The 25390-nt window shown below is 40.5% G+C and overlaps 1 protein-coding gene across 23 annotated transcripts in view; it reads left to right on the top strand.

The window, feature by feature from the left end:
• sox6 (SRY-box transcription factor 6) overlaps positions 1-25390 on the top strand; it is a 602254-nt gene that overhangs the window by 377650 nt on the left and 199214 nt on the right. For all 23 annotated transcript variants that reach the window (XM_059975754.1, XM_059975761.1, XM_059975763.1 and 20 more), the window contains one exon: positions 25097-25269. In XM_059975754.1, coding sequence (XP_059831737.1) covers positions 25097-25269 — 173 coding nt within the window. The remainder of the gene's footprint in view (positions 1-25096; positions 25270-25390) is intronic.

Genomic DNA, 25390 nt, shown 5'->3' on the forward strand with positions numbered 1-25390 from the left:
AAATAAGGGCACCATGGATGCTTTCAGTCCATATACAACAATCATTATATTGTGAATTCCAGAGCATCTGTCATGTAGACAGGGATAGACATTGAGTAGAGGCTAAGTATTTTCCCATCGGGACTTGGAAAACCCAAGTTGATTAGTCACATCATTTTACAATTAGTTTAAAAAGATATGAGATAAGTTACTTATCAACTTTACTGGCAAGTGTGTTGCTACAGTGAGAGGCCTAGGATAGAGGGAGTACCTGGAATTATAGGAAAAATGTTGTCAGAAAGTATTTCTGTAGAAAAAAAATTAAAGCAAGTCCATAATGCTTCTGCCAGTTCCGACCAGCGACTTGTATCAAGCCAGAAATCTTCAGCAACAAATGCTGTCTGAGATCAAATCTGTGCTGCTTTATAACTGAGCCTCTGCTTTTAAAGCAACAGTGGTGAAGCCTGAAGTTCATCTGGCTGGATCACTTAACCAGCAGAAGGATCTAATCTAGTTAATGTCCATAGAAATCTCTTCTGGAGTATGTTATGGTCTAAAAGTGGGAATGTGATGCTATGATTAAGGAATAAAGTTCATCCTTTTGGTTGTAATGTAGCTAAAGATTTCAGAATCAGGTTTAATATCACTGGCATATGTTGTGAAATTTGTCTTGCGGCAGCAGTGCATTACAATACATAATAATAAAAGCCATAAATTACAGTAAGAAGTATATCAAAAAGAATATTAAATCAACTAAGTAGAGCAAAAGCAGACTGGAAAAACACTGAGGTAGTGTTCATGGGGTCATTGTCCATTCAGAAATCTGATGTTGGAGGGGCAAAAGCAGTTCCTGAAATGTTGAGTGTGTGTCTTCAGGCTCCTGTACCACCTCCTTGATGGCAGCAATGTGAATAGGGCATATCCTAGGTGATGGCAGTCCTTAATGATGAATGCCACCTTTTAGAAGTGTCGCCTTTTGAAGGTGTTCTGGATGCTGGGGAGGCTAGTGCCCATGATGGAGCTGACTGAACTTACAACTTTCTGCAGCTTTTCCAGATTCTATGCAGTGCCTTGCTCCAAACCAGACAGCGATGCAGACTAGTTAGAATATTCTCCACAATATATGTGTAGAAATTTGCAAGTGCCTTTGGTGACATACCTGTTCTCTTCAAACTCAATGATCGGGAATTAAATTTTTACCATAGATATGCACCAGTTGATTTAATTGTGTGTTATCATACCTGACTATATTTGTCATTCAAGAGGAGTGATGAATCTAGAGATGGTATCTTGTGTACTAACCACAAAATAAAAAAAAAGACGCATTCTGGAAGCACTCCAAGCCACGAAGCTAGAAGCAAACTAGAGCAAGGTGTGTGCGCAGTTTAGCCTCTAATTTTAAATGCTGCTGCGGCATCTCCCCCAGGGTATGACATTGGGCTTTGACATTAAAATCAAAGCAATCAAAAGGGATCTGAAAGAATTCAGCACTGGGATAGTTGCCATAAATTTAATTATTAACTAACCCTGGATATTGGTCAAACAAAAGAGCAGGCAGTGCAAAGAAATGCATAATAAATGGAAACAGATTACATTTGTGTGATACAGAAAGCAAAATTGCTCAATTTTTCAGTGATAATAATAGTCATAAGACATCCCTCCCTGCATCAATTTATTGATTTGTTATTGCACAAATATTGATAGGTAATTACTAATAGATCATTAGAAATAGTCATTAAACAATAGTTAATGCAACCATCAGTTAGTGACAATGAGATTATCATATTTAGTGATACCTGTGAAAAGTAGTGGGGAGCAGACCATCTCAAATCCCACAAGAGTTCCAAAGTGAGATACTCTTAGAGACGCTATAATGGTACTCATGCCAGGGAATTGATTTACAAAAGAACAGATTTGAGGATTATTGGCAAATCTGCATGACTTGCTTTCAGTGGGGCTTCAGTTTTTCAAACCATCTTCCAATTCCGTAGAAGGTTCTCAGTAGCATTATATTACAACTACTTTATTGCTTCATTTAAGCAGTCACATTGCTAGTGTTGGATTTCAGATCCAGTCGTCTTTTAATTAAATTTTTGGAACTTCTACCCAGCGCCATGTTCCTCCCACCTTTCCCGAGGCACAGACCGAACTTCTAAGCTTCTTGTTCTCATGCATTGTTATTTTCCGGTAGTGGCATGTATTGGTAGACTGCTTGATCTTGGAGGGGCAGCTGGTTTATTCCTCACCTTCATCCCTTTTCAACAAATGCTATGGACAGACAATCAGCTGAATATATTTCAAACATGAGAAAATCTGCAGACGCTGGAAATCCAATGCAACACACACAATATGCTGGAGGAACTCAGTAGGCCAGGCAGCATCTATAGAAAAGAATAAACAGTCGACGTTATGGGCTGAAAAGGGCTGATGACGAGTCTTGGCCTGAAACGTCAACTGTTTACTCTTTTCCTGGCCTGCAGAATTCCTCAGCATTTTGCAAGTGCAGCTGAATATATCTTTCTCTTATTAGACAGTGGGTCCAAAATAAGTTAACTGTGAATGTATCTAGTTGAAAGAATGGATTGTTCTACCTTGCTAGAATAACAGTCAATAATTGTAAGGTTTTGATTTGGACTTGTTCTTATGTATAATTTTCTTTCAGGTTGTTCACAAGTTTTTATAATTTCTATACATACTAATTGAAAGCATATAACCAATTTCAGGTAATCTTATTAATCTTCAAATAAATGGGAGATCACATTCAAATAGCACAGTCTGAACGTCTTGAAAATCCATCAACAAATGTATGTCTTGGACAGTACCAATCCAAATCCACTTGCTGATCTGAAAGATCAAAGTAAATTTATAATCAAAGTATATATATGTCACATCTACAACCCTGGGATTCATTTTCTTGTGGGCATTCACAGTAAATGCTAGAAACACAATAGAATCAATGAAAGATCACAACCAACAGGATGGACAAACAACCAGTGTGCAAAAGACAACAAACTGTGCAAATATAAAGAGAAAAAAACATAAATAAATAAGTAAAAAATATTAAATATCAACAACATGAAGTGAAAAGTCCTTAAAAGTGTGTCCATTGGTTATGGGAACAGTTCAGTGTTGAGGTGAATGAAGTTATTCCCTCTGGTTCAAGAGCCCGATGGTTGAGAGGTAATAACTGTTCCTGATCCTGGTGAAATGTGTTCTGAGGTTCCTGCACCTTCTTCCTGATTGTAGCAGTGAGAAGAGAGCATTACCTGGGAGGTGGGGTCCTTGATGATTGATGCTGCTTTCCTGCGACAACACTTCGTGTAAATGTGCTCTACACGGCTTTACCCATGATTTTCTGGGCTGTAACAACTACTTTTTGTAGGCTTTTCAATTCAAGGACATTGGTGTTTCTATATCAGGTTGTATTCTCCACCACACATCTGAAGAAGTTTGTCAGTTGTTTTAGATGACATGCCAAATTTTCACTAACGTCTAAGAAAGTAGAGGCGCCATTGTGCTTTCTTTGTAATGGCACTTTCATGATGAACCCAGAACAGATCATATAATATGATAACCCTGAGCAATTTAAAGTTGCTGACCCTCTCCACCTCTGATCCCCTTATGAGGACCTTGGGTTTCCTCTTCCTGAATCAATAATCAGCTCTTGCTGACATTGAGTTTTGCTGATGTGGAGTGAGAGGGTGTTGTTGCGGCACCACTCAGTTGGATATTTAATCTCCCTCCTTTTTTCTGATTCACCTCTGCCTTCGATTCGGCAACATTCTGAGGCAACGTTCAGCAACGACAGGTATTGCCGTGACCTCGGAAACTGTGCCACTGAACAAGCTGTTTCTCTTCAAGCTGACATTTTCTTTTTGCTTTTTAAACCTTGCCTTCGTAAGAAGTTTCCGGCTGTTTTGTTCAAGTGAAATTAGTTTTATGTTTCGTCCCACCCCCAGCTTTTTGTTAGAGAGCAAGAAGAAGGGAAGGGGAGAGGAAAGGTTGGCCTCATTTATATTGATTATATACTGTTTGAAGTTTGACAAGCATTTTCTGCATACACCTTCTCCTTATGACCAGACTGTTTAAGTGGTCAGCCTGAATGCTTTGCACTCTTGGCATGCCAACTATTTCACTGTCTGCCATGCATCGTAATGAAGTACAATTGCAGCATTTATAAAATCTTAATTCACTGAATAGAGGGTGACAGCATATGGGAGCTTTGACAATAGCCAACTGATGTTTCCACAAAAGAATTCCAGTGTTCATTTCTGTTTTTAAAAAAATCAATGAAATTAGTCATAATGGCTCAGCTGTCCTGACTGAAAGGATGATAAGATAATACAGTTCTTTTAATGTTTTTACACTCAAATCTTTTATCTTTATTATTAACTTGGGACTCATCAAAGTGGAACAAAAACATATTTTATAAACCATGTGCTTCCAACTGGAATAAGAGGAGAGTGGAGGGGGAGGTGATGGTGGGTGGGGTAACAGGGAGTTAATCGAATCCTATTGCCACTCACCACAAAAGAAAAGGCATTTATTTTCACAGACCCAATTTGATTGAGTCTTTTTTTGAGGGTTCTCTGCTTTTTTCTTTGTTGACTTTTGCTGCCCTACATAGATGCTACTTGTGGCATTTGAAAATCGGTGGAATCAAAAACAAAGTAGCAGCAGAGCAAATGCTAAGTGCTGGCCAGATTCCCTCTGAAGTACAGACATCATAACCCTTCAGACCTGTCGATCAGACATTGCTGTCTGTCACACTTTTGTCCCTGAGTCACCTCTAGTCAACAGAGAGATCAAATGCGTCTGCGTCGCATTGACTGTGTTAGCTTTCAAAATGGAGAACCGCACACTGCCAAGACGTGGCCAAAATGAAAATATGCAGCTGTTTATAGAAATATTTTTATTTGATAATATTTGCCTGTTTGTCTAGCTGACAGAAGCCAAAATACTTTTATATTTTATAGTCTAGGGTGCAGTTTATTTGTGTGTTTGCTTCTCCTGGAACTTTGCTGATTTAATCGGGCAGTTACAGAGAATAATTTATTTCATTTCCTTTTTCACTGAGGTTAATTTTAGTAAGATACACTCAAGTCGTGAATTGTAACTTTATACCTCTAAGTTTTCATTGTTTACCCATTGTTTCCAGGCTTGGAAAAAGGCAGTTAGGTTCAAAGTAAAGGATATTCCCAATAACACAGCTTAACTTTCAGGCACCAAGGCATTCTCCTACTTTGCCACTGTGACATTAATCCTAATGGTAACTAATCTTACAGGTTTTCTCAATGATTCCACCAATTTCATGCCAGTTGAGCTGTATTTGCCAAAGTACCATTCAGAGCACTCGGAGCCTGAAGTACCCAGCAAAGTGGGTACCAATATCATTTGGCAATGATGGGCAGGAAGGGGAAGGAACACCATGAGCATCTTCTCACAGATAAGTGAGATGAAAGCTCAGAAGCATATGGAGCACTGAATCTGCCAGGGGCCATAGGTGTCAGGGAAATGTGCCACAGCCTGCCTCAGAATCACCACATGAATATTATTATCATAGGAGGGCAACACTGAAAAATTCACAGTTTTCTATGTCATAATGTCTTTAGCCAACTGCAATCCCAGCAGATTTTGACTGTATTAACAACCTATGCCAAGTGTGCTATGTTTGGTCTCACTGTGCCTCGTACTTCAATTTAACTAGCAGATGGGATCATCCATCCCTGCTTATCTCTTACCATCAGGTCAGGATAGATTGATTTTATGGGTAGCCAGCAATTTACTATGTACTGACATTTACTTTGCCTTGCATGTAACATCTTGCAATCTGGTAAAAGTCCGGAGGAAATGTGAGGATGAAAGCAGGTGATTTGCTGTGCCTGTGACTGTAGCTCGTCAACCAGCGTTCCCAGAGCCAGTGTACCATTTCGCAAGGATGGAAAAGACCAAATTTGATTGACCAGAGTTTTAGCATTAATGCAACATGCCTTAAAGGCATCAATCCAACATCAAGATTTTAGAATCAAACTAAGTAATCTACATCAATGTGAGAGGCCACACAGAAGTGAATGTGAATGGTCTTGCACTTGTAAAGTTACAGACCAAATAGTTCTAGAGGCTTCTGTGGGCAGAGAAACAGTTAACATTTCAGGTAAATGACCATTCCTGATAACCAGGCCTAACAGGCTGTATAAACACCCTCCCCCCCACCCCCACAGCCCCCAAAATTTTGTTTCAACTTTCCAGCAGCTGCAATGTTTTTTGTTCTTCATTAAAAATAGCTTGCTGATGTTTTTGACAATTTTGAGCTGTCTCCCCGTCTCCCTCTTTCTTTCATAAATTCTATATCTGTTTCATAGGTTTTTCTTCGCATATGTTGAATACTGCAGAAGGCATTTCTTATCATAGTTTTCTTGTGCTATTTTCATTCAGTTCCTTTCTTCTTCCATTGCACCAAAAGCATCCTTCTCTTTCCCAAAATGTATTCTCTTTTTTAAAATAATTTTTTAATGTGTTTCTACAATACATCTACAAAAAACCCATCACCAAAATGGAGATTAATACAATGCAAAACCAATGTGTCTAGTATATAATTCATAACAATAAGGAAAGAGCACCCAAAATAAAATCATATAAAGTTAGTGTCCTCGCCACCCTCCCACGACAAAACTCCAGGCCAACCGTTACAATATGTAAAAGGAGTGGTTGGCCCTACAGAGCTGTAACTAAATATATATATATGTAAAACATGCCTACTACCAAAACTATAATGTAATTCCCATCAAAATTCTCTTTTTCAAATATGCATAACTTTTGAATTCTTCACTTGTTTTCCTGAATGTAATATGTTTGAGATGCAGATATCACTTTTGCGTATCATTGCTAATTTTTTGCAACTTTAACAAAACAATATCTGAAATTTGCCCCATTTTTATGAGCAATGCCTTGACAAGTAGAAGGTAGGAAAGAATAACCTTTCTATTTTTACAAATGTATGCATACTCAAGTGACAGCTAGGGAGTGAATGACAGCTTGTAATAAAGTTTAAGTGTGCTAGCATATCAGCATGCTTAGAATGCCATTGTAACCCATGGCTTAGCATTCCTTTGGTAGTGTATATGGAAGCTGTAAATAAAGTTCTTTGGGTAAATAATTTAGAGCCCAATCTGTTAATTTGGGGGAAAAATCATGGCCTTAGTCTTTCAGGAAAGGTAATGTATAACGGCATGACATGACCCTTTCAGGTACTACTGAAAGGGTGGATGCTATGTTGTTTTTAGTAGCAGAGGCTTTCTGTAAATTGCTGTGAGTAGACCCAGCAGCTGACAGGCAGTATTAAGACAAACTGCCCCTTCTCCGACAGATAAAATAAATCAGGTGTTTAGTCAAATTAAAATACTTCTGCTGAACCAGGCTCTTGGGAGCACTGATCCACCTGACAAATCCAGGAGAAACTCAAGACAGATGTGCCCTGATATTATTTTAAGGACTTGGAGAAAAACTTAACACTTGAAGTGCCATTTCAATCTCTGTCTGTCCTCCCTCACGGTTTCCCACAGGAAATATGCTTCTCAGAGCAGTTGGAATCCCCAGGTCTCTACTGCTGTTAACACAGAAAAATTGCTGAGCATGAAATTACTTGTCAGCATATAAATTTAGATGCAAAACCAGGTATTATCCAAAGCTGCCAAGTGCGATCTTAAGACAAGCAGAGTTAAAAGGTGAACTTCAATCTCTTTCTTGTTTTCGGTCAGCGGAATGCTACTGGCTCAGTGTTAGCTGTGCTACAATATGCTGTGCTGAAGGGACTAGAGTTGAAGCAGAGGTCCAATGCTCTAGGCTTCTCCTCTAAACTCTACGGATATGTAAATAGATAGTAAAGAATGTGGTTTGTAAGGAAGAAAGTGGTTACTTGTGAAGACCTCCCTATCCCCATACCCAGCTCAAGAAAACCTTCTATTCTGAAAGCAAAAAATATTAAAATACTGAGAGAGTAGCGGCATCTATCAATTTGGGATGTAGAGATCATGCTGCACTTTTTCACTTTGAAAATTATACTAACCCACCAAAACCTGATGATTTCTATATTTGCAACAACCTTTAGGGTTGGTTAGATACCACCGTTTTGATGATGCTATAAACTCGAAGTAAGCGATTTCAGTCTCTGATCCATAGTGCAGTCCACCTGAGCTTTTTGGTGTTGCATGGTAAATCCAAAATATTTTAGTGACCTATGCTTTGAAGATTAATGAGTGAAGTCAAGCTGACAGGTCAACAGGGTCATAGTCCATCTCGCCAGCAAATATAGAACCCTTAAACAAAGCAGATGTTAGATTTTTGTGTACTAGGGCACAGAAAGAATCAGTTTGGCCCACCATTTCTATGTCAGAGAGGAGCACAGTAAAGACTGCCCGGAAGAAGGCAATGGTAAACTACTTCTGACAACAAATTTGCCAACAACTTTCATGGTCATGGAAAGACTATGACACAGCACATAAAGAACAAACAAAAGAATTCCTAAGTTGTTTTCAAATTTATTATTTTTTTAGTTCATTAAATCTATCTAAAAAAAACGTTTCTGCCAGAGACATTAAAAAGCTCCTTATAGTGTCATACTATTGAAAACTAAAAGGGTGTTCCACAGCAGGGTTTCAGTATACAATACATTGTCCTCTTGGACCCTACTCTGCCTTTCAAGGCTTCTCTTGATGTGGAGGGTCAGCTGCAGTGGCTGTCCATACCTGGAATACATAAGATCAATTGGGCTGACATTGCAGGTAGTGAATCCAGGCAGCGGCTGTTTCTTGCAATGATTGTCCCAACACCTAACAGATGGCAGTCTGTGGCGATGTAAGATTCGCTGATAGGATTAGATGAGGCTAGGTTGGAGGAGGTTAGTGTGGAGCAAAAACAATGGCACAGATTAGATAGCTCAATTAACCTTGTTTGGATATAAAAATCTACCTAAGTTATATGGCTTTTTTCTGAGTAGCGTCACTTTGAAATCATGCCTGTACCACAATTAATCGTAAACATGGTATTAATGATGAAATTTTGATTGTGATAAATTACCTGAACAATTGAATGGGCAAATAGTGTAGGTGGTCAATAGGGAATAAACAGGAAATTGAGAACTGAAAACAGATGACACTGAGTGATACAAAAAGGAAAGACTTCACCAGCTTTGTTTTGATCTTTGTTATTGTGACAGCCACTGCACTGTTATGTCAAAACCAGTTTGATATAATGTAGTTCCTGTTTTGTTTCTGCATTCATGAAGGATCCACAGCAGATCAACAAGTATCAGGCTCACAATGTGGTTTCTGTCAGACTTCTTTCCTAAAAAAATGTTGAAAGGTAGTGTCTGATGCTGCTTGCAATCTGCAATGTTGCTTGTTGTGTTATTTATTTCAGTTCCTTTTTTAATGAAGAATTTATGGAACATAGGACCAAAGTAGACTTAGATTTTCAAGGTAGATGAAGAAGAAGAAGTATTGTTGATCTGCATGTTTCCCAAATGTTTTGGGTATGTCAGATGTTAAATTATAGGCCACTGTTGGGTAATATTTGGGATTAGACTCTTAGTAATCCGAAATTATTCAAAACACAAGGTACACTGCAAATGCTGGGGTCAAAGCAACACGTACAACAAGCTGGAGGAACTCAGCAGGTCAGACAGCATCTGTGGAAATGAACAGTCAACGTTTTGGGCTGAGACCCTTCGTCGGGAATAATTGAAATTATTCAATTAGCCTGGCATCTTTAATGAGTAGAATGTACTTACAAATACATGAAAAAATAAGAGCATAAGTAGGAAATCCAGCCCATCAAGTCTTCTCTCTCTATTCAATATGATCATGACTTCTCTGCCCCAAGCTGTATTTCCACTTCTGTGTCAGATCCCATTACTCTCAATTCCCAGATCTTTCAAAGATTCACTTACCTCTTTAAATACCCCGTATGATCTATCTTCCAGAACCCAACGGGATAGAGAATGCAGCACTCTCCGCAAATATAGATCAGCATTGGTTTCAGGGCTTTCTAACACATCCAACATTTTATTGGCTCCAAATGATGAAAATTTAATAAAAGAAAAGAAGCTAATACTCTTCATGTTGGAGCATTTTGACATGGAATGAGTTAATAATCTGTTTTGGGTGAGTTTGAGAACTAGGTGAATGCAAACTGCACTGTTTCGTTCTCCAAGGTTATAATCTCAGTTTGTCAGTAATACATTTATATATTCACCCATTTTGTTTTGACGTGCACCCCTCTTCCCAACATGGAAAATACTGTATAATTCTCAGCTTTGAATTGAGATGCCTTCCAAAAGGACTGTTGCATCACAGACGGTTTCTTTGCTTCCAGAGTTATTTGTCACTTATTTGGTAGCTAGCGTAACATTTGAAACAGAACCTTGGAAATGAGCAGTGACCACTCCTGAGACAAAAGGACATAATCTGCAATTTTTGCATTCCTGTAAGATGCATTCTGTGTATACTGTAACTTCAAGCCAGCACAGTGATTGAGTATTTTGTATTTCTTCTCTCCCAACTTGATTTTGATTGAGATATCAGTGTCCAAGCATTGACTTTTAGAAAGCCTATTTAACATCACAGCTGAATTTCATCCAGATCTTGCCGACGCACTTTTGCCAGCAGCAGCGACAGACTGGAAGAAATCAGCAATAAGATCCATGACTCAGTGTCCATTCTGGCTTCCTCATTCCAAGTGGATTCAGGTCAATATTTGGATCCTTATTGTCCACTCAGTTAAAAAATAATCTAAGTGAGTATGGGTGGAGAATACTACCTTTTGCTTCTCTGGTATGGGTCAATTCTCCACCAAGTAAAGGTGCATAGAAACTGGGGCTAGTCCTCATTAGGGGATCCTAGGGGAGAGGTTCAGTAACCTTAAATCAGTAAATTGTATCCGAGGATCTGTCCTGGGACCTGCATGAAAGTGCCAATTCAGAGAAGGCATGGCAGTGCTTCTACTTTCTTCGATGTTTGTGCTGATTTAGCGTGTCATCTAAATCTTTGAAAAATTTCTATAGATGCACAGTGGGGATGATCCTGACTGGTTGCATCACAGTATGATATGGGGAAAAAATGGGTTCAGGAACAGAAATGCCTACAAAAAGTAGGGGTACAGCCATCACAGGAATATCCTCCTCCACCAACACAGCAATATCCCTCTCCACCGTCACAGGAATATCCCTCTCCACCGACACAGGAATATCCCTCTCCACTATCACAGGAATATCCGTCTCCACCATCACAGGAATATCCCTCTCCACCGACACAGGAATATCCTCTCCACCATCACAGAAATATCCCTCTCCACCGTCACAGGAATATCCCTCTCCACCAACACAGGAATATCCCTCTCCACCGTCACAGGAATATCCCTCTCCACTATCACAGGAATATCCGTCTCCACCATCACAGGAATATCCCTCTCCACCGTCACAGGAATATCCCCTCCACCAACACAGGAATATCCTCTCCACCATCACAGAAATATCCCTCTCCACCGTCACAGGAATATCCCTCTCCACCAACACAGGAATATCCCTCTCCACCGTCACAGGAATATCCCTCTCCACCATCACAGGAATATCCCTCTCCACTATCACAGGAATATCCCTCTCCACCAACACAGGAATATCCCTCTCCACCGTCACAGGAATATCTCTCTCCACTATCACAGGAATATCCCTCTCCACCGACACAGGAATATCCCTCTCCACCGTCACAGGAATATCCTCTCCACCGACAGAGGAATATCCCTCCCCACTGACAGAGGAATATCCCTCTCCACTGACAGAGGAATATCCCTCTCCACCATCACAGGAATATCCTCTCCACCGTCACAGGAATATCCCTCTCCACCATCACAGGAATATCCCTCTCCACCGTCACAGGAATATCCTCTCCACCGAAAGAGGAATATCCCTCTCCACCGTCACAGGAATATCCCTCTCCACCATCACAGAAATATCCCTCCCCAGCATCACAGGAATATCCCTCTCCACCATCACAGGAATATCCCTCTCCACCGTCACAGGAATATCCCTCTCCACCATCACAGGAATATCCCTCTCCACCATCACAGGAATATCCCTCTCCACCATCACAGGAATATCCCTCTCCACCATCACAGGAATATCCCTCTCCACCGTCACAGGAATATCCCTCTCCACCGTCACAGGAATATCCCTCCCCACCGTCACAGGAATATCCCTCTCCACCATCACAGGAATATCCCTCTCCACCGTCACAGGAATATCCCTCTCCACCATCACAGGAATATCCCTCTCCACCGACAGAGGAATATCCCTCTCCAGCATCACAGGAATATCCCTCTCCACCGTCACAGGAATATCCCTCTCCATCAACACAGGAATATCCCTCTCCACCATCACAGGAATATCCCTCTCCACCATCACAGGAATATCCCTCTCCACCATCACAGGAATATCCCTCTCCACCATCACAGGAATATGCTCTCCACCATCACAGGAATATCCCTCTCCAGCATCACAGGAATATCCCTCTCCACCATCACAGGAATATCCCTCTCCACCATCACAGGAATATCCCTCTCCACCGTCACAGGAATATCCCTCTCCAGCATCACAGGAATATCCCTCTCCACCATCACAGGAATATCCCTCTCCACCATCACAGGAATATCCCTCTCCACCATCACAGGAATATCCCCCTCCACCATCACAGGAATATCCCCCTCCACCATCACAGGAATATCCTCTCCACCGACAGAGGAATATCCCTCTCCACCAACACAGGAATATCCCTCTCCACCATCACAGGAATATCCCTCTCCACCATCACAGGAATATCCCCCTCCACCATCACAGGAATATCCTCTCCACCGACAGAGGAATATCCCTCTCCACCAACACAGGAATATCCCTCTCCACCATCACAGGAATATCCCTCTCCACTATCACAGGAATATTACCCTCCACCATCACAGGAATATCCCTCTCCACCATCACAGGAATATCCCTCTCCACCATCACAGGAATATCCCTCTCCACCAACACAGGAATATCCCCTCCACTATCACAGGAATATCCCTCTCTGCCATCACAGGAATATCCCTCTCCACCGTCACAGGAATATCCCTCTCCAGCATCACAGGAATATCCCTCTCCACCGTCACAGGAATATCCCTCTCCACCATCACAGGAATATCCCTCTCCACCATCACAGGAATATCCCTCTCCACCGTCACAGGAATATCCCTCTCCACCATCACAGGAATATCCCCCTCCACCATCACAGGAATATCCCCCTCCACCATCACAGGAATATCCTCTCCACCGACAGAGGAATATCCCTCTCCACCAACACAGGAATATCCCTCTCCACCATCACAGGAATATCCCTCTCCACCATCACAGGAATATCCCCCTCCACCATCACAGGAATATCCTCTCCACCGACAGAGGAATATCCCTCTCCACCAACACAGGAATATCCCTCTCCACCATCACAGGAATATCCCTCTCCACTATCACAGGAATATTACCCTCCACCATCACAGGAATATCCCTCTCCACCATCACAGGAATATCCCTCTCCACCATCACAGGAATATCCCTCTCCACCAACACAGGAATATCCCCTCCACTATCACAGGAATATCCCTCTCTGCCATCACAGGAATATCCCTCTCCACCGTCACAGGAATATCCCTCTCCAGCATCACAGGAATATCCCTCTCCACCGTCACAGGAATATCCCTCTCCACCATCACAGGAATATCCCTCTCCACCAACACAGGAATATCCCTCTCCAATATCACAGGAATATCCCTCTCCACCGTCACAGGAATATCCCTCTCCACCATCACAGGAATATCCCTCTCCACTATCACAGGAATATCCCTCTCCACCATCACAGGAATATCCCTCTCCAGCATCACAGGAATATCCCTCTCCACTATCACAGGAATATCCCTCTCCACCATCACAGGAATATCCCTCTCCACCATCACAGGAATATCCCTCTCCACCAACACAGGAATATCCCCTCCACCATCACAGGAATATCCCTCTCCACCATCACAGGAATATCCCTCTCCACCAACACAGGAATATCCCTCTCCACCATCACAGGAATATCCCTCTCCACCGTCACAGGAATATCCCTCTCCACCAACACAGGAATATCCCCTCCACCATCACAGGAATATCCCTCTCCAGCATCACAGGAATATCCCTCTCCACCATCACAGGAATATCCCTCTCCACCGTCACAGGAATATCCCTCTCCAGCATCACAGGAATATCCCTCTCCACCATCACAGGAATATCCCTCTCCACCATCACAGGAATATCCCTCTCCACCATCACAGGAATATGCTCTCCACCATCACAGGAATATCCCTCTCCAGCATCACAGGAATATCCCTCTCCACCATCACAGGAATATCCCTCTCCACCATCACAGGAATATCCCTCTCCACCGTCACAGGAATATCCCTCTCCAGCATCACAGGAATATCCCTCTCCACCATCACAGGAATATCCCTCTCCACCATCACAGGAATATCCCTCTCCACCATCACAGGAATATCCCCCTCCACCATCACAGGAATATCCCCCTCCACCATCACAGGAATATCCTCTCCACCGACAGTGGAATATCCCTCTCCACCAACACAGGAATATCCCTCTCCACCATCACAGGAATATCCCTCTCCACCATCACAGGAATATCCCCCTCCACCATCACAGGAATATCCTCTCCACCGACAGAAGAATATCCCTCTCCACCAACACAGGAATATCCCTCTCCACCATCACAGGAATATCCCTCTCCACTATCACAGGAATATTACCCTCCACCATCACAGGAATATCCCTCTCCACCATCACAGGAATATCCCTCTCCACCATCACAGGAATATCCCTCTCCACCAACACAGGAATATCCCCTCCACTATCACAGGAATATCCCTCTCTGCCATCACAGGAATATCCCTCTCCACCGTCACAGGAATATCCCTCTCCAGCATCACAGGAATATCCCTCTCCACCGTCACAGGAATATCCCTCTCCACCATCACAGGAATATCCCTCTCCACCAACACAGGAATATCCCTCTCCAATATCACAGGAATATCCCTCTCCACCGTCACAGGAATATCCCTCTCCACCATCACAGGAATATCCCTCTCCACTATCACAGGAATATCCCTCTCCACCATCACAGGAATATCCCTCTCCAGCATCACAGGAATATCCCTCTCCACTATCACAGGAATATCCCTCTCCACCATCACAGGAATATCCCTCTCCACCATCACAGGAATATCCCTCTCCACCAACACAGGAATATCCCCTCCACCATCACAGGAATATCCCTCTCCACCATCACAGGAATATCCCTCTCCACCAACACAGGAATATCCCTCTCCACCATCACAGGAATATCCCTCTCCACCGTCACAGGAATATCCCTCTCCACCAACACAGGAATATCCCCTCCACCATCACAGGAATATCCCTCTCCAGCATCACAGGAATATCCCTCTCCACCGTCACAGGAATATCCCTCTCCACCGTCACAGGAATATCCCTCTCCACTATCACAGGAATATCCCCCTCCACCATCACAGGAATATCCCTCTCCAGCATCACAGGAATATCCCTCTCCACCGTCACAGGAATATCCCTCTCCACTATCACAGGAATATCCCTCTCCAGCATCACAGGAATATCCCTCTCCACTATCACAGGAATATCCCTCTCCACCATCACAGGAATATCCCTCTCCACCATCACAGGAATATCCCTCTCCACCAACACAGGAATATCCCCTCCACCATCACAGGAATATCCCCTCCACCATCACAGGAATATCCCTCTCCACCATCACAGGAATATCCCTCTCCACCAACACAGGAATATCCCTCTCCACTATCACAGGAATATCCCCCTCCACCATCACAGGAATATCCCTCTCCAGCATCACAGGAATATCCCTCTCCACCGTCACAGGAATATCCCTCTCCACTATCACAGGAATATCCCTCTCCACTATCACAGGAATATCCCCCTCCACCATCACAGGAATATCCCTCTCCACTATCACAGGAATATCCCTCTCCACCATCACAGGAATATCCCTCTCCACCATCACAGGAATATCCCTCTCCACCATCACAGGAATATCCCTCTCCACCGTCACAGGAATATCCCTCTCCACCATCACAGGAATATCCCTCTCCACCATCACAGGAATATCCCTCTCCACCGTCACAGGAATATCCCTCTCCACCATCACAGGAATATCCCTCTCCACCATCACAGGAATATCCCTCTCCACCGTCACAGGAATATCCCTCTCCACCATCACAGGAATATCCCTCTCCACCATCACAGGAATATCCCTCTCCACCGACAGAGGAATATCCCCTCCACCATCACAGGAATATCCCTCTCCACCGTCACAGGAATATCCCTCTCCACCGTCACAGGAATATCCCTCTCCACCATCACAGGAATATCCCCCTCCACCATCACAGGAATATCCCTCTCCAGCATCACAGGAATATCCCTCTCCACCGTCACAGGAATATCCCTCTCCACCGTCACAGGAATATCCCCCTCCACCATCACAGGAATATCCCTCTCCACCATCACAGGAATATCCCTCTCCACCATCACAGGAATATCCCTCTCCACATCAGCAAGGAGCACTGTCAAAAGAAAGCAACAACCATCATTAAGGACCCCCCACCTTAATGACCCCCCCCCATGTCATGCTCTCTTTTCCTTGCTGTTGTCAGCAAAGAGGTAAGGGAGCAACTTTTCCTCGAATTTGTAAAGATCAATATAAGCAAAAATCTTGTGCTGTGCAACTTTTTGCCCAGTGACAGCATTGTGTGCGCGCTGGATTTTTCAGTGGAAGTAAACCTGAAGCTAGTCTAAGGGTAATAATCTGCCAAGTCCATCTTGATGTTCATTGTTTAAAAGACATAAAATAATACATATCAACATGTATTATTTTTCATATTCTCATAAAGCATACATAGCAGTCCCATAGAAGATAATGTAGGGCTTTTGCACATATGTGATTTGTTTGCTAAATGACGCTCAAAAAAGTCTAGTTTCCAAATATCACTCTACTTCTTCCCACTTACAAATTCTCAAGCAACTTTTGCATCGCGACAATACATGCAGGAAACACCAGTTTCTGTATTGTGCATAAATATTTCTCGTAGCTACACGTTCCTGACCTCATGAGCTTTTGGTGTAGCAGTTTCTACTGCTTCATTTCGCCATTCCGTTTTAAGTGAACCAGCAGTTCTTTCCACTTCCCGTCCTTTGCTTCCTTGGAATTTGACACAGTGAATCAATAATTACTTCAATTAAAAACCGAGTCAATAAGCCAGTTCTAAAACCTGCAGATAAATCATCACAAACTTCGCGTCAGAAAACGGAAAAGGAAATGCGATTTGTACAATCGTGAAATATACTGAACATGCCAGTGAGGTAGAGGGTGACAAACTTTTGTGCGAAGTTTAAATTCCGTTCTGTGTTAGCAGCGAAAAATGTGTGTGAGTGCAGACATGCACGCATAAGTGGGAACATTGTGCAGGAGCCTTAGGTCCCACACAACCTGGTTCAAGAGCAGTTATTATCCTTCAAGCACCAGGCTCCTGAACCAACATGGACAACTTCACTCATCTCAACGTTGAACAACCTACCAACCCACTTTCAAAGATTATATAACTCATGTTCTGAGTATTTATTTATTTAGTATTATTAATATTATTTGTGCTTTTTTTTTCTCTTTATTTATTCTACTGGATGTCTGCAAAAAATGCAGGGTAAGCAGGTGACAGGAGGTTTTAACAATTGAAACTATTGAAATCTTCTTTTTCATGGCTATCGTGTTCAAGCAGCAATACACGTGGCACATTGATGGCCAGTGCAGAAAATACACCAGGCTTCATATTCACATATTGCTTTGAAGTTAACAGCTGATAAGATTTCTGTCTACATAAGAAGCATGTCGACATTAAACTTGCTCCCAAAATAGCATTAGTGTGGCTGATCCATTTAGAACAAAAGGCCTGTCAGATACTATTTATAGCTTGCAAGGATCCAAAATAAGAAGGGCACAGGTTGTACCTCAGTTTCCTTCCCCACCCCCCCCCCCATCTCAGTACAGCAGAAGCCTGTCCCGTAAGATAGTAATTTGCCGTGCACAGTTTGAACTCTCTTATATCTTAAATTGACCATTATTTACAGAGGAGCAGATAAATTCAAGTAGGGCAGTTTCTAGTGACAATGCTGCTTTAATAACCAATAAATGATTGTGAGTAATCTGTGTGGAGTTATTATAATTTAATTACACTAATAAAAAAATTGATGGTAATTTTGTAAGCAAGCTGACACATGTGAAAGATTATGCAAAGTAGATCTGAATTTTCTAAGTAATAACTCACCAATATAACATAAAGTGGTGTCCAGATATTGCAATTGACTCATGCAGAATAATGCATGAAATATAGAAGCAGTGATTCTGCAGGATATTGTATAATTTACTATATTCTTTTGAATGGGAAAGTAAAGTTGTGGACTGACACCACCACATACACTCCTCTCCCACAGTACTGCCATTCTTTTCATCTGTATTGTGACCTTTATGCCATGCACCTGCTGAATAACAGTTAAAAGGAACAGGCATTATAAATGTAACAAGCAGTCATGAAGGAGAATCTGTAAGTATTTTGATATATATAAAAAAAATGAAAGGAGTTAAAATCATGCAGCATCAATTGAGCAACAAAGGATGCTTTCATGGTTTGGGGGAAACCTTCAATTAGATTATATTTAATGTCCAGATTTAAGCTAATAGGTATCAAATTGGCAGCATACATCAGTAGTGACTCAATTGTCACTTTTGACATGTTTTGTTAATTGTTAGTCACCTGGCACCATCAAAACAATGGAAATACATAACAAGCTTTTGAATTCTCTGATGAAGCCTAATCTTATATACAAAATTACTGGACAACACTGTGATATGTCTTGTTCACCTTAGAACATGGCCTCACAACTTAATTGCACAAATTGTCTTGGGGCGATTATACATTTCTACAATTCTTCTATCCGTGTGACAGCTGAGGGAAAGAGTGTAGTAAAGTACCTGCAGAAAATTAAGAATCGCTACTTATAATACATGCTGGGATTGTGAAATTATTTGTTTTTACTCATCAAAAAATCCTTAACAACATCAAAGACAACTATTCATCTGAGTTTCCTCAGAAAACAAGATAGCAGCTCTTTAAAGGGCACAGTAACCCTGATAGCCCCTAATCTTCAGGACATATGCATTCAGTGAAGAATTACATCCGCAACAGATTTCCCTTAGATGGAATGTAATGTAACCATATATTCTTTCTGTGATAATTATGTTCATGATATAAAGCCTTGGATTATAAAATATCTTACATAGTTGGATTATAGTGACTATACTAAAATAAATTCGAAGTTCTAGTTAACTCACAGTCCAGATGAAAGTTGTAAAGCATTTGAGCTTTCTTCTTATGATTTATGATGTGATCTGATCTCTTCAATAACCTTAATGTCTTTTAATCATTCACAATGATCTATGGCTCTAAGTACAAAGTGATGAACCTTTTCTGTATTACTATTTCTGGCTTGGTTCAATCACCAGTTATTTGCCTGACTTATATTGAAAAACAGTATGACAGCTCTCAGTGTGTGATAGTAAATTTTTAAGAAAGATTTGACAAGTCTGCTTAACCAGTGACTTCATTGGCTGTAAAGGACTTTGGGGCATCATAAGAAGTGTTTCATAAATAGAAATCTTTCTTTCTTTTCATTTTACTTAATGTTTTTGGTTTTTTTTTTACTTCTTTTGACTGGCAACATATTGTGCCTGGAACTTTAAGCAACATATTTTCTTACTGGAGGAGAGGGGACATTTCTAGTTATCACAGGCTGTATTCAGTAAAGTGCGTGAAATCTTTGATCTAGCACTTTGGCTTGGAAATGGATGAAATCTACTATTGCTGTCAATTTGGAAATAAAAATATTTCACCTAAAGAGAGAAATGACTATGGTACCAGACCATTCTGAAACAATACTAACAATTAAAAACATAATTAGATAGAAATTCAGATCAAGGTAACTAATCCTGATGGCCAATTGCATTTAGTACCTGTGGTTCTAATTTATGCCACACTTAGGAAAAAATTCCAAACTGAATTCTTGCTTCATGCTGATTTAAGTTCTCATCTCCAGTGTCTATAAGGGTATGAACAATGGCTACATGAATCCTGAATAAAGATGGGTAAAGATCAGCGAACACTCCCATTCATAGTCACCCTGATATTTGCATGCTGGCAAATGCGTTAAGCTCCTTAGATTCAGTTTAGGTTTAAAACAGAATAATGGCTGTTGGATGAGGCCATCTGAGCTGCTTCTGCATTGCCTTGCATTCTACCTTTGCAAAAGCCATGACCCACAGGAGAGAACAACAGTATTACAAACACCACAGCCTCAAATTTCAGCTGATGTTGTAGCGTGTCTACACTTTGATGTCCAGGTTTCTGATATCCGAACCTTTTATAACTGCCATTCAACTCACCAACAACTACTATTATGTGCATAATATCTTTGTTGGACCAGACGAGTACACTTGCCAAATTTATACATCAGCCAAGAACATAATGTGCAAAAGCATTTGGTGCAAATCCAGTATTCAAGAAAGCCTTCAAAGAAAAAAAAGAGCTAACGTTTGTCAACTGAAAGTGGAACAAATTAAGATTGTGAAATGCTAATAGCAAGGATGCTGGTTTGTTTTGTGTGGAGAGAATGTTTCTGTATACTCTTTGTTGTATCTCATTAATATATCACCTGTGAGTCTTACTCTGCAGTTAACAAAATGACAGAAGAACTGGGAAGAGTTTATAATACATCTTCTAACTGCTTGTATTAACAGCTGAGAAATCTTTAGACATTTTGTGTAAGTTGATATGGAGAAATGTTATTGCATTCATGCACACTTCAGTTTCATTGAGATCTGTTCAAATCTCCCCTTCATTTCCTCTAAATCTATTTGATTACCCTTATTCAGAAACATTACTAGTAAGCAGAATGAACCTCACTAGAATTCATTCTGGGTTATTACCTTAACTAGATCTCTAGCTTTGATAGGACTATTTTAACTTTACTGGGTTGTCAGGTCTTGATTTTTCTTATGATGCAATGAAGATGTTTTTACTATGGTCACTAAATAATCTAAGTATATATGCACTCAATGGTGTGTACAAGCTGGGGAGCATGCCGTTGATTTCTCTAGTCATGTGGATATGTATAGTATATGACTATAGATGTGTGTGCCCACATTTATATTAAAGTTGTATACACATTTATTTCCGAAAGTTGGTAAATTTAAAGACCTGAGTACCTTTCATGTGAGGTGCATATTCCACTTGTATACCAATCAGCTTTTATATAGTTAGTCAGTCATCCTTCTAAATCTACTATCCACTTATGTACAATTACATAGGATTTAGTCACCTCTTTCCCTACCAATATCACTTGATCAGCTACCATTATTTAGGTTTTTATGTGTTCATCCAACAGTTTTCTAAATTATTGTGGATTTACTGTATGGAGTGAAGCGCCTTCTGTTCTGCTGTTTAAATATAGGAAATACAGATATATCTGAAGGACTCAGGTTTCTGATTTTTTTTTTGATCCATGCTTAACCTGCTGGAACAAATCGTACTGCTTCCAGAGAGACAGACAGTTCTAGGTGCTACCACCACTCTGCCTGTTCATTTCATGCAGACTATTACAATGTACACTGTATTGCTAATATATTTTGTTAATAAAATTTGAATTATTCACTAATTTTAGTTAAGCAAATGAATTGCTTTGTTTGATTTTGATTCAAATCAACAGATTAGCAACAGATACATCTTGCATTTATAAAATGAGTTTAGTAAAGAATAACAAGATTCAGAGAGCAGCAATGGCAAAGCCGAGAAAAGCAATTTTATGACTTAATGCATGGATTAAAGGGTAGTGTTGATGGATGGATTTAAAGGAGGATGGGAAGGTAAAAGAATTTTTAAAAAATATCAAAACAGTGGCAGAACATGTGGCTTGGTATTATAGGTAGAACCTGCAGTAGTATGCAAGGGTACATATAGACGAAAAACTAGCTGGAGTTAGACTTTAAGAGATAGACTAATTAAGAAGGCTAGTGAAATACACTTTGAAGTTCATTGCGATTTCTCTATTGTATAACGACTGACAGCCAATTTGTACACAGTAAGTTCTTGGTTTTTTGTAACAATGTTTGCAGAAAGATGAATATTGGTTAGGATGTGAGGATTATTCTTTGCTCGTGTTTAAAATAGTGCATTGCCATACTTTATAATCCTTTGAGAAAGCAGACAAGCCTTGACTTATTTTGTTCCTACGAGTCTTCCGACAATGCAGCAGTCCTTCAGTACTGTGCTGGAACTTAAATTTTTAAATTTAACTCTTTGGAGTGGGACTGGAAATTGATTCCCTGTGACCCAAATGCAAGCAAACTATCCCAGGGATTTTTTTAAAGACCTGAATAGACCATGTATTGGAATTAGTAGGAATCCTCAAGGTGTGCTTTAAATTCTCTCTGATTCCTGTTGGTGTTTGAGATATCCAGTGAGGAAATGGCAGATATTTGGTGGAAGAGGAAAGGAAATGATCCCCATAAGAGAATTCAATAAATAAAAAGACATGAATTAGCAGGCTGAAATCTCTGTAGGAAGCGTAAATAGCTGGTTTGTGCATGAAAAAGAAGTCAAGTATAGGTAAGCTGTGTCAATTTTGGATATCATCACTTGTTTCTGCTGCCAGTGAAATTCAGAATATAGTCAAATAAATATATCTTTCGTCTTGAACAAGTAAATTTCATGCTCCATGCAGATTGCTCCAAAGGTCTGTTATATTCATGTATAAACCTACTGCTGATGCCAGTTTCTAATTGAGTTTGTAGCAGATTCATTATAAATTAACAATTTTTGGACTAATATCTGGATTTTTAATCCAAAATGATGCACAAGATAAAATGTCAAAATTCAGCATGTAGGATTTACCCCAGATTCGCTTTGAAAAAGAAATTATTCCCTCCTTATGCAATTAAATTTATCTATTTGTCTAAGTGACTCAATGTGGTTGAACTGAATTTATAGACATGTGACATACCTCCACATTTATAAATGTTTTAGTTTTTGAATTGCTAGCATTTTTGAAGCAATTTGTTACATTTTGCTCTTTTTTGACATTTTCTGACATTTATGACCATCTGTGTGTGATATACCAATAAATTTTGAATGCTGTGAATAAGGCTGTTGATTGCTCAGCCTTCATAGAACCAGGCACCTATACTAAAACATGAAAACAGTTATTAAACTGATAATGCATAAAATGGTTTACCTCACAAATTTTCAAATACTTGTTGCTCAGTCAGATAATCATAATTGTATTTTGTATAAAATCATATACAACTGCAGGATAATAATTAGATTTTCATGCACTTACAGAGAAAGCGTAGCTGACTGCAAGTGCAGCCAACCTTCCAGAATTAGGAGAGGAAATTGCGGAATTCAGACATACTTACTGGTGTTCCGAATGTTCCCAAAGCAAAAACAAATACATATCAGAAGTATTTAACATCTGGTTCCTGAGTTTAAATAATATTATCAACCAAATCTAGGTAACTCAGTTTTACATTCTGATGTGGCTTCTCTGAATGTTATAGGGCTGAAGATTTGGGAAGGACATTTATAGGACAGTTCTCTCATTGGACAGTTTAAGTCAGGATAGCGAGATCTGTTTGCTGTTTGATGTATATACAATCTAAGGAAGCTGAATTTAAACCTCTGAAATAGCATCATAATAGCAGACACATTTCTCATTTTCTGAAATGATATGATGCAACCTGCACCCCATTGGATATGGTTGGACATTAAGACTAAAATTAATTAGTGTAATATTATAAGAGATGCAAACTACGATTTAGCTAGTTCAGAAAGGGAAAAATACTGTCTTTTTATTGGGGTTTAAAATTCACGTCTCTCACATTGGGATTGAAGAGATGTGTAGGTGCAAACAGCTGTACTTCTCTAACAGCTGCAGTTCAATTATTTAAGAGGTGTATGTCACTCAGGAGATGCAATTTGTCTATCCCAGTCTACAGCTTTGCTGTATAATTTTAAAAGTTGCAAAGGGAGATATATGTACACTCAATGCTTGTTATCCTTTTGTTTTATTACCTGGAACAGTTGCCTTAAGACAGCCTAGGGCAGGCATGTTGGAACGAAACAAACGTTAACGCCCTACTGGCTTCATATTTCGGGCATCTCTTAAATTTTAATGGATGAAAAATCATAGATGGGATCACAGGTATTCTCCAGTGCATGGAACTGGAATTTGAGGCTCTCATGTTGCCATGGACCGGTGTAGAAGTAGTACTGCTGTGACACCATGAATAGAGATGGTGAACGGTAGGTACTATGCCTCAGTCATAATGTCATGGGAAAGACTTAATGTTTTCAGGAAATTATGGCATTAAATGTGCCATGTTCAAAAGCAGGAGATCCCAACCTTTTTTTTATGCCATGGACCCTTACTATTAACTGAGGAGTCCATGGACCCAAGGTTGGGAAACCCTGTTCTTGAGTGTCAAACAAGGTAACAAGAAGTAACATAAATGAACATACATTTAGGAATACATCTTGAAGCCTAGCATTACAGACTGTTTATTTACATGTCAGGCCAAAAGTGAGAAACTCAGCTTTATCCTACCTTCTAGCATTAGGTCAGTAGTCTTTTACAAACGATCATGTTGGCTTACCCTTCTGGCTAGTATTTTTGATGCTGACTACGAGGTGCAAATCAGTTGTGATCTAATTGTTTAGTGAAGCAGTTTGGAGAAACCGGATCACCTTATCTTGTTCATGTGCATTCTTTCTGTAACCAATCTATTACTTTATGCATATTCCTGCATCAGCCATCAATGACACTGTTTCCCTCTTCTAGGTACGCCGGAAAGTCTTGCAGAAAAGGAACGTCAGCTGTCTGCCATGATCAACCAATTAATTAGTTTACGGGAACAGCTCCTGGCAGCACATGATGAGCAGAAGAAGTTAGCAGCGTCGCAAATCGAGAAACAAAGGCAGCAAATGGAACTTGCCCGCCAGCAACAGGAACAGGTAAGCTAGAGGCGTGCAAACAAACTACACCTTATTTAATCTGGATCTACGTACTCCAACAGCTAAGGGACAAAAGGTTATTAGAAAATAGAGAATTTATTGATTAAGTCATATCTTTAAG

This window comes from Hypanus sabinus, chromosome 7 (assembly GCF_030144855.1).
Source record: "Hypanus sabinus isolate sHypSab1 chromosome 7, sHypSab1.hap1, whole genome shotgun sequence".
NCBI lineage: Eukaryota > Metazoa > Chordata > Chondrichthyes > Myliobatiformes > Dasyatidae > Hypanus > Hypanus sabinus.